General features: G+C 50.7%; 1 protein-coding gene across 1 annotated transcript in view; it reads right to left on the reverse strand.

The window, feature by feature from the left end:
• LOC147707714 (uncharacterized) overlaps nucleotides 1-5,316 on the reverse strand; it is a 56,627-nt gene extending 51,311 nt beyond the window's left edge. The window contains exon 1 of the mRNA XM_086925661.1: nucleotides 5,156-5,316. Coding sequence (XP_086781787.1) covers nucleotides 5,156-5,316 — 161 coding nt within the window. The remainder of the gene's footprint in view (nucleotides 1-5,155) is intronic.
• Nucleotides 5,317-13,337: the final 8,021 nt, after the last annotated feature.

The following is a 13,337-nucleotide window of genomic DNA, read 5'->3' on the forward strand; positions in this document are numbered from 1 at the left end:
AGGGGGTGAGGGTGAGGGGGTGGGATGGTGAGGGTGTGTGAGGGGTGGGGTTGTGAGGGTGTGTGAGGGTGAGAGGTAAGGGGGTGAGGGTAGGTGAGGGTGAGGGGGTGTGAGGGTTAGGGGGTGTGTGAGGGTGAAGGGCTGTGAGGGTGAGGGTGTGTGTGAGGGTGTGTGTGAGTGTAAGGGTGAGGGGGTGTGAGGGTGAGGGGTTGTGAGGGTGTGAGAGTGAGGGGGTGTGAGGGGGTGTGGGGGTGTGAGGGTGACAGGGTTGAGGGTGAGGGGGTGTGAGGGTGAGGGGGTTTGAGGATGAGGGGGTGTGATGGTGAGGGTGTGTGAGGGGTGTGAGGGTGTGTGAGGATGAGAGGGTGTGTGAGAGGGTGTGTAAAGGTGAGGGTGTGAGGGGGTGTCAGGGTGAGGGGGTTTGAGGGTGAAGATGAGGGGGTGTGAGGGTGAGGGGGTGTGAGGGTGAGGTGGTGTATGAGGGTGTGAGGGTGAGAAGGGGTGACGGTGAGGGTGTGTGAGGGTGTGGGGTTGTGAGGGTGTGGGGTTGTGAGGGTGTGAGGGCGAGGGAGTGTGAGGGGGTTTGAGAGTGAGGGAGACGGGGTGAGGGTGATGGGGTGAGGGGGTGCGAGGGTGAGGGTGTGTGAGGGTGAGTGTGGGTGAGGGTGTGTGTGAGGGTGTGTGAGGGGGTGTGAGGGTTAGAGGGTGTGTGAGGGTGAGAGGGTGATTGAGGTTGGGTGAGGGGGTGTGAGGGTGAGGGTGGATGAGGGGGTGTGGGGGTGTGAGGGCGTGAGGGTGAGGGGTGTGAGGGTGAGGGGGTGAGGGGATGTGAGGGTGAGGGTGAGGCAGTGTGAGGGTGGGTGAGACGGGTGAGGGTGGGTGAGAGGGGGTGTGAGGGTGAGAGGGTGTGTGAGGGTGAGAGGGTGTGTGAGGGTGAGGGTGTGTGTGAGGGTGAGGGGGTGTAAGGGTGACGGGGTGTGAGAGTGAGGCAAGTGCTTTATTAAATCAGGAGGAGGGGGCAGCGGAAGCAACTTAGGGCAGAAGGAACGGGGGTGCATGCATCATAGGACACAAGCTCCATGGGAGGTGGCAGGGGGACACTGAAGAAACACACAAGGTGGGGGTACTTGGAAGCAACATAGGGGGGTGGAAGGGGGCGGAAGCAACAGGGGGAAGGGGTAATCAACACAGAGGACGCAAGTGGGGAAGCAACAAGCATTGAAGAGGAAATGGGCAGGGACCAGCACATGGGGTACATCGAGTAACATTATGCAGGAGGATAAATGTGCACGAAGAATAGGGCCAAATATTAAGACCTGGAAGCAGTGAATGGGAAGCAGTAGCAGCCTGCACTCACCTCTCCTAGGCTGCTACACATGTTCAGCCCCTGCTCGCACTGCTTTCTCCCTCCACAAACATGTGCTTACTGGAATGGGCTAGCGGTAGTGTACCAATGGCCCAGACTACTCTTTCATATTCCGTTGCTGTTTTTCATCAGTCACCTACATATATCAGCATTTTGGTGCAGCCATACTTGTGGTGGTTCAGGGTCCGCTATACTTTTCAGAAGGTGTAATGTAAGCTACAGAGCTGCTGACTCCATGAGCAAGGAATCGGTTCAAGTATCAGCTCTACCCCGTGCCTACAAAATGTGTTATCAAATTAAACAATGGAAACAAAATTACAAATGCTGGTCATACTGGGAATTTTTTCCTAGTATGCTCGGCATTTGTAGTTTTGTTTCCAATGTTTATTTTGTTCTGATAGCATATTTCCTATTCAAATTCTAGGCGTTAGCTCTCGCACATGTATAAGAAACCCTCAGCTGTTCAGAGGGTGGGGTGCGAGGGCTCCTATTGCGAGGAAGGCGAGAGAAAGCCAGAAATCCAGGCAGCGGGGAAAGGAAAGATAAGACGGACGTAATATAAAGTTGTCTAAAATGTAAAGGGCTGTGGTGGGCCCTAGGCCCTCATGCACTGACGCAGGACACACTGGAGGTATGGTGCAACTGGCCCAGAGCACGTGCGCTCGGCCTCTTTTATTGATGCTGTGTCACATGACCAGTGACATCAGTGGTGGGTGGGTGTTAAGTGTAGATACAGAGTTAGCACTAGAATGCTAACTGATTCTAGGGCATTACATCCCTCCCCAAATTGGTTAAAAATTAACCCAAACAGAAAAAGTCCAAAAACCTGTGGGGGAAAGAAAACACAGAAAATAACATTGGACTTGCGCTTTCAAAATGAGTCTCTTTGGCTGCTTGCAAGCCGCAGGCAGTATAGTTCTTGCGTTTTGAATTAGCAGTTCTTGGTGGCACGGTTTGCAGTTGTTCAGCGGGTTCATTCTTTCTCTGTCGGCTGTTCTCAGCCCTGTCTTTTGCTTTGCTCTCTTGGTGACGAATAGTTAAAGAGAGATGGATGACATGGTTGTTGTTTGTCTTCCGGCTTCTTTTCTCCATGCTGGTTGCGTGATGTTTCCAGGCAGGCTTCAGTGTGTTTCTTGGCAGGTGAATAGAATAGGTGCGAACATCCCTCTCACTAGGATGCCCCTCTCAACGGTTTTCTTCTGCCACAAGATGTCCGGGAGGACCTCTTTGCCAGGTTTCCACTGGACTGGTGTTTTTGGTCACGTTGCTCTACCATAGCCTTCGGGCCGTGAGCAGGGCGCTCCACGAGCCTCACCGTCGTGTCCTAGTTCCACCTGAAGGTTGAGTTGTCGACTCTTCATTGCTCGCGAGGCTAGCATCCTCTTGGGTCCTGCAGACGTGCTTCAGTAGGTCTGTCTCTCGTGCGGGACTTGCTGCCACCAGAGTCCCTCGAGGCTTCTGATTTTGGTTTGCCACGGGCTGGTGCGAGGTAGGTCAGGTCCTCAACTTCCAGAGGCCTGAGTAGTCTCGCCATCCAATCTTCCGCTCAAACCCCAGAGGTAGATGTCGCCAACAGTCTATCTTGCTCTCTTCTGCGATCGCCATGTGGATGGATGTCTCGTAGGTGGTTGTCTCTGTTCTGCACTGCCGGTGCTCTTGCCAGGTTTGTCTTCCATTGCACTCAGGTGTTCCAGTGCCTGTCCCTTTCCTTCTTTCCGCAGGGGTGGCTTCTTTCTTCTTTTCTTAGCGGCAGCGGCCACTCTATTCTTTCTTCCTTCTTCTTACCCTGACAGTCGTGCCACTCTGATTACTTCTTCCTTCTTTTCTTCTTAGTGGCGGTGGCCACTCTGTTGTTTCTCCTTTCTTCGGTGGCGGCATGCCACTCCGATCATTCTTCTTCTCTTCTTGCGACGTACCCTGGTTCCCTTTTCTTCATCTTCTCTGGCCAGGCTTCCCCATGCAGTGCGCGCACTCTGCACGTGTCTTCCTGGTCTTGTCCTAGTCCTAGGACACTGTCTTCTTGTCACTCACTTCCAGGGTTAGCGTCACGACCTTCACATCTTCTTCCTGTTGCTTCCGTTAGTTTGTGTGGTTGAAGTTCGTGGGTCCAGGTCCTCGGACCGCGCCTTGTCCGAACTTCTTGGACCTTGTGCTGGTCCCTTCTGCCGAGGTCTGGCAGGTAAGATTCGTGGTGCTGAGCTTCTTGGACCTCGTGCTGGTCCCTTCTGCCGATGTCCGGCAGGTAGGCTTCTTGGTGCAACCATCTGGCTGGTCGACTTCGTGCTTTGTGACCAGGCTGAGTGGTCACGTTGCTTCTGTGTTGAATCTTCAGTTCTGCGGGTTGTCTGCGCAACCATTTCCTTTTCATCTCAGTTTAATTGCTTTGGTGCGCAACTGGGTGCGCTCTTCGGGTGATCTCTTGTGACTTGCTACTTTGGGCTAGTGCTGGCCGCACTGCTACGTATTTGTGTCATGCGCTTTCGCACTTCCTGGTGCTGGGTTCTAGAACCATCGTTGGTTCGTGTGGGGTGTTCCTGCTTTCGCCATTCTGCTGCAGCGATGGCCTGTGGCCGCTAGGCATCGCTGTCTCCTCTTCTGGCGTGGCGTAGATGCTTCTGGAGGGTTGCGTCACCACTCCGTTGACGTTCTTCTGGTCTTGATTCTTCTGTTTGGTGCTGGTTGCGATTCTTGTAAACTCCTTTTCGTGGGCGCACTTGTCGCGCATTCTCTTGGATATCCTGTGAGGAGTCGCTGCACCCCTGGCGCGCTTCTGGGATTTCTGTCCCTGTTCTTAGGTTCTGTCGCGTTATTGTGCTTCTGGCGCGCTCCTGCGCCATTACCTTGTCTCTTCCTCGGCGGTGTGATGGCTTGTGTACTTCTTAGGGCATGACGGCGGGCAGGTTGCTGGTCTTCGTAGTCTTTTGCTGTAGACCTTCCTTGTGTGTTGTGGCGCGTTCCTCTCTTCTTGCGAGTAGCCACCTGCCAGCAGGTGGTTCTCTATCAGTTTCTGGGCAACGCTTGTGTGGGGGCCATGCAGTCTTGGGTTGCCTTGTGCTTGTTGGAGTCTTGTTTCTTTTTTTGTGGTATTTAACCTGGCTGCTAGTGTCCTTCAATGGGTGAGTGCGATTTTCCAGTTTGGCCACTAGATGGCAGGGATCTCTGTTGCAGGTACCGGCAGACTTTCCCTTTTTTGCGAGTCTTATGTCCGGTTCAGGGTTTCATGCTGCATGGGGGCAAGTGTTGGTGCAGCCACTCTGGCTCTGCTGGTGTGCTGGGGGCAGCAGACAACGTGTGAGAGGGGCTGCCTCCTTTTGCCTGCTTGCTGAATCCTGCTAAGTTCTTCGCTTTTCCTCTGGGGCTTTTTTTTACTAATTATGCAGATAAACTTTGACTTGACTCTGGGTTGTGAAGAAGGGGGCTTAGTTGAGAGCAGAGGAACTGGATGGCGGTCTCCAGCCTCCTTACAACGGGCTTCTCCTTTCCCAAAGTGCCTTCGCCTAGGTAAGCGCTGGGGGTTTGAAACGTCTTCGGGTCAGGCCGCATGCTGTCTTTGTCCTTGTGTGCCCCGCCGCCGCAGCTTCCTTCCTCATATGCTGCGCGGCGGGGAGAGGCGTCGGCGTTGGTGTTCGGGCCGCTCCGTTCTAGGGCCCACAAGCACGGGGCAGCAGGGCAAGGCGGGCGGTCACTGCTGGACAGCCTTCCTTCTCCGGTGAGTCTCTTTCTCGCCGGGCTGCGCAGGATGTGATCACTGACGCCATAGCCGGCTGCGGGCCGGGTGCAGGATCTCACCTTTCTCCTCCCCCGCCGCCTTCATAGCACACGCGGCGCGGGGAGATGTTAGCGCCGGGTGGGCTCCGTTTAGACTTAAGTTGATTGCGGGCGAACTCCGCTTTTATTCTCTGGGCGCCCGGCAGCCCCCTCACGCTGCGGGCGCTCTCCTCTTCAGTCATTTCCCAGCGCTGCACTTCATACACGCTGCGGGGGACATTGCATGCAGGCTGCGGGTGGGCTCCGCGAGCCTTGCTTCACCACGGGGGCAGTTGCGGCCGACGCCGCGTCGCAACAGGCAAGCCGCGGGTGGGCTCCGCGAGTCTTGATTCAATGATGGGGCAATAGCGGCCGGCACTGCTCGCACTTTTGGGGGCACAGTAGATGTTCGTGGTTCATAGCGGGTGGGCTCCGCTTTTAGTGCTTCACAGTCTGGGGCTCACCTTCGGCCGACGGGCCTGTTCTTAGGCGGGTGGGCGTTTTCAATTAGCTGGCACGCATGGGCACAGCTAAACCCTCGTCGCCATTGTAAAGGGCTGTGGTGGGCCCTAGGCCCTCATGCTGGCAAGCACTCATGCACTGACGCAGGACACACTGGAGGTATGGTGCAACTGGCCCAGAGCACGTGCGCTCGGCCTCTTTTATTGATGCTGTGTCACATGACCAGTGACATCAGTGGTGGGTGGGTGTTAAGTGTAGATACAGAGTTAGCACTAGAATGCTAACTGATTCTAGGGCATTACATAAAACATGGCAGCTTCCACATGGTTCTTATAACATGGTGGGGGGGAAGTATCACTCAAACAAATGCCTGCTCGAATACTGTGGAGCAGTAAGAACTATAAGCAAATTTATAATGAAATTCATAAGATTATGGAGTCCCAAATGTATGAGCAAATCAACAAGAGAGTTAACCCAATCTCCAATTTTGAAAACTTTAAAACCCTGATATTTACTACTATGCAAAAGAAGCATCTTCCCAGTAAAGATAGCCCACAAATGATAAACGATTTGACAGTAAACCTCCTGTCTAAGAAATTAAACCAGCTGATTAGGTTGCAGTTTATGTTTCTCCGGCTAGGAAAGCCGAAATTTCCACCCTGCAGAAAAGACGAAAAAGGCTTTGCATGAAAGAGAATAGAATAAAAAAATTGATAGATGTTGGGTAGACCTGCAAGAAGCAGTGTTTTAAAAATTCTAAAGCCTTCTGGGATATAGTTGCAAAAGCTAGTGGAAACAATATACCACAGAGAGCAACTACCGTCCCACAAAAAGAATGGGTCACTTACTTATCCAAATTATATGAGGAAAATTTACCATCTATTGATATCGGGAAATTTCTTTGCAAGGGAATCGACCAGCAGAAAAAGTCACCTACTTATCAGCAAATTGCTGTATACATTTATTTATTTTGGTGTTTAATAGAGCGCGAACCTGACCCGTTAGGGTATCAGACCGCTTTACATAGTCAAAGAAGTCACCAAGGAGTCATTCAACAGACATGGAACACAAGAAAATACTGTGCATTAGGGAGGGTGGGTACTGCATACAAAGCAATGGGAGCATACACAGTTAGTCAAAGCGAGAGACACAGCAGCAATGGGACCAGACAGGATTCCGGTGAAGGTCCTAAAAGAAAACTTTGAAGGATGAAGTCAATTCTCGGACCCCCTATTCAAGCACTGCTATTGAACTGGCCAAATTCCGAAATCATGGACGGGCAGTATAGTAGTTCCTCTTTTGAAAAAAGGTTCCCGCTTTTCTCTGAGTAATTATCATCAGGTTGCCCTCCTTGATGCTACGGGAAAAATATTTGCGGCCAGCATTTTGGAATATCTGAACGATTGGGCCATAGCTAGGGGGTGTAATTCCTATGGTACAAGCAGGTTTTCGTCAAAACCACTCTGTGATTGACAATATCACCATCCTGCAAACTATTATTGACAAATATGTAATTAGTAGAGCTCACATGGTTTATAGTTTATTTGTAGATTTTTCTACAGCTTTTGACAAGGTGGTTAGGCCTTCCCTGTGGAGGAAACTATTGACGTTGGGTGTTCCGACAAGTCTGCTAAGAATAATAGTAGCGCTTCACACAACTACATGGTGTAAGGTACAAATGGGAGGAGATAAGGGCTTAACCCAAGAGATTTCTACGCAAAACGGCCTCAAGCAAGGGTGTTTAATTGCCCCCTCCTTTTTTCACTATTCCTTAGCGATTTACCGGACTGTTTCCAGGAGGTAAATAATTTCCCACCTCAATTAGTATCACAAAAAATCCACCTTTTAATGTATGTTGATGACGTGGTTTTATTTGATCTAACCCCAATTGGGCTGCAGCGTAATGTGAAGCTCTTTTTAATTATACTGAAAGACATTTAAAAAATATATATATTTCAAAAACAAAAATAGTACCATTTAGGGCTAAGAAAAAAGCTATACATTTTACCTGGGAACTAGGAGGAATTACAATAGAAATAGCATCTACGTACATCTATTTAGGGAGAGTTTTATCTCAGCCCACTGGTACTGTTCCGCACTTTCAGCGGACTGGACAGTATCCCATGTGAGTGATCTAAAAAAGTTTTATTTCTCTACTAGGAGGTGACATTTTTCAGCTCTCCTGGAAGTCTATCGAACAAAGTTCACCCCGATTCTAACATATGGTTTAGAATATATTGCTATAAAGGTTTTTTAAATCTCAGGGAGGGAAAACCCTTGCACACGCTTACGACTACAAGCCAAGCCACTCCCGTACAGGCACTGCGATTGGAATTGAGTGCATATGCAAGAGCTATAGCAAACCTTGTCAGATGGGCTTATAATATGCCACATGCACCTGACGGTACATTAAGAGCAATTTTCCCTCAGATAACTTTTAAGGCCGATCCAGGAGTATATACTTTTAAATGAAATTTAGAGATCTCGTTTGAGCACTTTCAATGCTCCGAGAACCTTTTACAAAGTTGGTCCCCAGAACTCTTGAAATTCTTTTTGAAAAAATCTACTCCGAAGCGGAGGGACAAACTTTATTGCCAACAGTTATTGCACTACAAGCTTACGTTAGCTAGGGTGGAGTATAAAGAGATCCCAAAATATTTGAATTTTACACTGGACCACAAGGTTCAGTGTTGCATCTTGATGCTAAGGATGAGGACAATACCGCTAAAAGATGTAACAAAAAACTGGGGTGGAAACTTTAACAAAATAGGCCAATGTGATATGTGTAATGGAGAAACACAAAATTTGGTACATGTCCTATTTGTCTGTCCAAATGGCAGTTTGGTTGATGCATGCTCTCGATTTTTAAAACCTATTTGTATAAAATATAATATTTTTAGAATTATGGATCTGATTAAGATTATAAGAACCCCTCCTGATGAATTTGTATGTTACAAAGTTTTTAACACTTTAAAAGTGTTATTCCAGCTATTTTAGAGATATGTAAGCTAAGAACAATAATCAATTTTGCTTATAAAGAATTTTATGATATATTGTAATACAATGGTATTGGAAATTTGTATATACTATTTTAACATATTGTGGATCTCGGATGAGGTCTATATCAATCAGTAAAATGTCATTTTATTTCTAATCCATGTGTTGCAGTACCTTCAGTATTGATGTACTAGTTCCCCGCCCAGGGAAAACAATGACATTCAAAGGAAGACAAGAAAACAAAAGTAGCGCTTCACTGGCAAACTCTTTAGAGTGGCGCAAATGTGTTTGGGTGTGAATAAAATCAATCTGTAGTCATTTTACTACATATGTATGACCCTTATAATCTGACTCACAGGTATCCAAAGATTTTGGATTAGATGCCTCACTCACTTAGGGCCTGATTCTGATTCGGGTTGGAAAGCTTCCCGACCGAATCGGTTTGGAAATGCTTCCAGATACGATTTGGTTGGACTCCCATTGACTTCAATGGGAGCATATGTTCCTAACCGCATCATAATTGGGCCCTGGGTCGGGAAGACACGTTCCCGATCCGATTTGGAAAGAGCAAATGCCATTAGGAGGCCTTCCTAACCGCATCAGAATCAGACCCTAGATGGGAATTCTTTCCTAACCGCATCAGAATCAGGCCCTAAATAGTGACATGCTTCATCATCATCGCCTATCCGCACCCTGGTAAGTTGGTACCACCAGGGGGGACTCAAGCAAGATGTGATGGGAGTTTCTATATAAATCAAAACTGGATAAGCAGGGAGCCAGATGAAAATATATCATCTTAAAAATACCTACTGGTATACCCTCCTTTGGTATTCTTTATTCCTGGGTTACCTGTGATATAGATAAAAGAAAGGTTTATAAATAAACTTGCAAACTCAGCGCCCCCTGAACTCAGCAACCGGTGCAGTGGCACTGGTCACACAGCCCTAGTGCCGGCCCTGCATGTGAGTGAAGGGTGAGCTGTGTGAGTGACTGGAGTGCCTATGTGAGTGCACAGTGAGCATTGTGAGAGTAGGGTGAGAGTAGTGACAGTAAAGTTTGGGTGTGGGTTAAAGTGCAGAGTGGAAGGAATGAATGCATGGTGAGTGATGTGCCTGTTTGAGTGAGATTGCAGAGTGAGCAGTGAGAGTGACCGATGAGGTTAGTGTCACATGAGTGCAGGGTGAAAAGCGTGAGTACATGGCGAGTGGTGTGAGTTCAGTGTGATCACTGTGAGTGCAGGGTGAGCGGTGTACCCTTTGATCGCAGAATAAGTGGAGGGAGAATAGCATGAGTTCATGGCAAGGGGCAGAAGTACAGTGTGGTCGCAGGGTAAAAGGAGGATGAACTGTTAGTGTAGGGTAACATAGTGAGTGCAGTGTGATCGCTTTGAGCGTAGTGTGAGCGGTGAAAGTGACAAGTGAGTGGTGTGTCATGTGTGTGCAGGGTGAGCGGTGTGCTCCTGTGAGTGCAGGGTAGGGAGAAGGTGTAGGAAGCTGGGTTTCCGTTGCAGTAGCCCCCCCCCCCCATTTTTGCCAGACTATTGATGCACTTCAACTTGATGTGCCATGGGTCTCTGCCAATCAGGTTCCCAGGGCCTATCAATCAATCAATCAATCAAAGGCATTTATAGAGCGCACTACTTACCCGGAGGGTCTCAAGGCGCTTGGGGGGGGGGGGGGGGGGGGCTGCTACTGCTCGAACAGCCAGGTCTTGAGCTTCTTCCTGAAGGAGAGGTGGTCTTGGGTCAGGCGCAGGTCGGACGGGAGGGAGTTCCAGGTCTTGGCGGCCAGGTAGGAGAAGGACCTTCCTCCTGTTGTCGTTCTTCGGATGCGGGGCAGCGAGGGCGTGACTGGCTGATCGTAGATGGCGTTTGGGAGCGTAGAAGTTGATGCGGTTGTTGAGGTAGCTCGGGCCTTGATCGTGTAGGGCTTTGTGTGCGTGGGTGAGGAGGCGGAAGGTGATTCTTTTGTTGACGGGGAGCCAATGCAAGTCTCTCAGATGTCCGGAGATGTGGCTGTGTCGTGGGATGTCGAGGATGAGTCTGGCTGAGGTGTTCTGGATCCGCTGGAGTCTCTTCTGGAGCTTGGCGGTGGTTCCGGCGTAGAGGGCGTTGCCCTAGTCCAGTCGGCTGGTGACGAGGGCCTGGGTGACCGTCTTCCTGGTCTCGGTGGGGATCCACCGAAAGATCTTCCGTAGCATGCGCAGGATGTTGAAGCATGACGAGGAGACGGCGTTGACTTGTCTGGTCATGGAGAGGGAGGAGTCCAGGATGAAGCCCAGGTTGCGTGCGTGGTCTGTCGGTTTGGGTGCGGTGCCCAGGGCGGGGGGCCACCAGGAGTCGTCCCAGGCGGAGGGCGAGGCGCCCAGGATGAGGACTTCCGTCTTGTCTGAGTTCAGTTTCAGGCGGCTGGTCGTCATCCACTCGGCTACGTCTTTCATCCCTTCGTGAAGGTTGGCTCTGGCGGCGGCGGGGTCGTTGGTCAGGGAAAGGATCAGCTGGGTGTCGTCAGCGTAGGAGATGATGTTGAGGTTGTGTTGGCGTGCGATGGCCGCGAGGGGGCTCATGTAGACGTTGAAGAGGGTGGGGCTCAGCGATGATTCTTGAGGGACGCCGCAGATGACTTCGGTGGCCTCTGACTTGTATGGTGGTAGACGGACTCTCTGTGTTCTTCCATCGAGGAAGGAGATGATCCATTCCAGTGCCGCCTTCTGGATTCCGACGTTGCCTATATTCTTTCCCAAAACGGTACCTTCTACACCCATTTGGCACCTTTCTGGCCACATGGCAGTCAGTTGCAAAATGTACCATAGATTCCAGGGGCACTGTGGCCAGGGAAGGACACTAAGGGCTGCAGCACATATTGTATTACCCTTTGTTACCCTGTACCTTTACACACACGCTGCCAGTGCAGGCTGAGTGTTTTGGTGCATCACAAAGTGAAGAGTCGACAAGGCATGCATCACTGTGTCCCATGCCTACAACCCACTGCCCTGGCATAGGTCAGCTACGCCTCTAGCTGGGTGCACTAAACCAGTGGTGAGAGTACAGGTGCATGAACCCTGTACCCCTAGAGTGTCTAGATCAATCCTTAGAGGGGGTGCAGTAATGTCATTAAGAGTATATGGTGCTGGGAGTTTGTCATTACGAACTCCACAGCACCATAATGGATTTACTGAAAACTGGGAAGTTTGGTATCAAACTTCTCAGCACATTAAACCCACAGTGATGCCAGTTGTGGGTTTTAAAGAAAAATGCACTCAGAGGGCATTGTAGAGATGCCCCCTGAAAAATGACCAGCCTCTAGTGTGTTCCCTGACTGGTACACACCAGCCTGCCATCACAAGATATGTTTCTGGACCCCTGGGGTGGCAGCCGTCACTCCCTTATCCCAGAAACAAAGCCTTTTTCTGGGCATAGGTGGTCGCACCTCCCCCAGGCCAGGAAGAGCCATCTGTGGTAGGGGAGCTTCAAAGGCCTTGCCGCCTTTGTAAGGCAACCCCCAGCCTCTCCTGCTCTCGGGAGCAGACCCCCTACTGCCTCCACTCCTTTTCAATGGGAAGACAGGCGGGAAAATTAGCCCAGGCCAGAAGGTGTGCCCACCTCTGCCAACCCTAATAGGTGGGGAGTCGAGGTGAAGCCCACTCTTCAGTGCCTGCATCTTGCAGAAGGCAGGCTCTCTCCAATCAGGATTAGGAATTGTGCCCACTCCCCCACGTGGGGTGAGAACACCAAGGGTGTAGTCACCTAAGGTCAGTAGCCCATTAGCTACTGACCTCAAGACCCCTGAAACGACCCCTGAATACAGTATTTAAGGGCAGCCCTGATCCAAGAAGACAGATTCCAGCAACCAAAGAAGAAGGATGAAAGAAGACACCCAGCAGAGGAGACTGCAGAGAAAAACTGACTTGTCCCCAGCCCTACCGGCCCCTCTGCAGTTTCCAGAGATCCTGCGCCAAAAGTTACCTTGTCCTGCAGTCAGCGATCTCCAGAACCCCTGGGAGGACTGACTGCCTTCAACAAAGACGGGCTCTCCTGTGAACAGCAGCTCTGTCCAAAAGACACAGCCAAGAAAAACTCTGAGCCTGCTGAGGACAAAGAAACCTGACGCCTGGAACCACCACTGCACCTGACGCCTACGGCCCGACCTCGAGTGGCCCACTGGTTCCAACGAGGTCATCTAGCGCTCTAGAGTCCGAGTCCACTGTGGCTTGACCCCTCCAGGACTCCCAACGTTACCTGCAGCCTCTGCACGGACCCCCCAAACCGTAAGTGGCCCGGTAAGGAGAAATCTGACCTCAAAAGAAACACCTGCATCCAGCCCTTCCTGTGCCCTGGAGAAGAGAACCCGAAGTGCGCCTACGTCCCAAAGCCCTCCAACTTACTTGCCAAGCTTTTGGTTTCCTCCGGAAGTCTTCTTGGACCGATCCTGCAGGCAAAATCCAAAACATGCAACTCCCATTGAAAACAACAGGGCACCCGACGCCAAAACAGTACCCAGTCGCCCAGGCGCCGCTGCGGGTGCCCTTTGTGTGCTAACTTGGATTTCCCTTTGGCCTGAGCATAACGCCGGGAGCTTTACTCCCACATCTTTGTGGCCTGCTCGTGAGCAGCCACCAACCGGAGACCCCTATCACCCATTGGATAACATTGGGCCTCAGCACTCTGTACCCAGCTGTCCTAGTACCACTGAGGGTGTTCGAGAGTGCATCCTCGACCCTCGGGGAACTCTGATTCTAACTCCAGAATACCAACCCCCACAAATAA

This window comes from Lissotriton vulgaris, chromosome 6 (genome assembly GCF_964263255.1).
Source record: "Lissotriton vulgaris chromosome 6, aLisVul1.2, whole genome shotgun sequence".
NCBI classification, from domain to species: Eukaryota; Metazoa; Chordata; class Amphibia; order Caudata; family Salamandridae; genus Lissotriton; species Lissotriton vulgaris.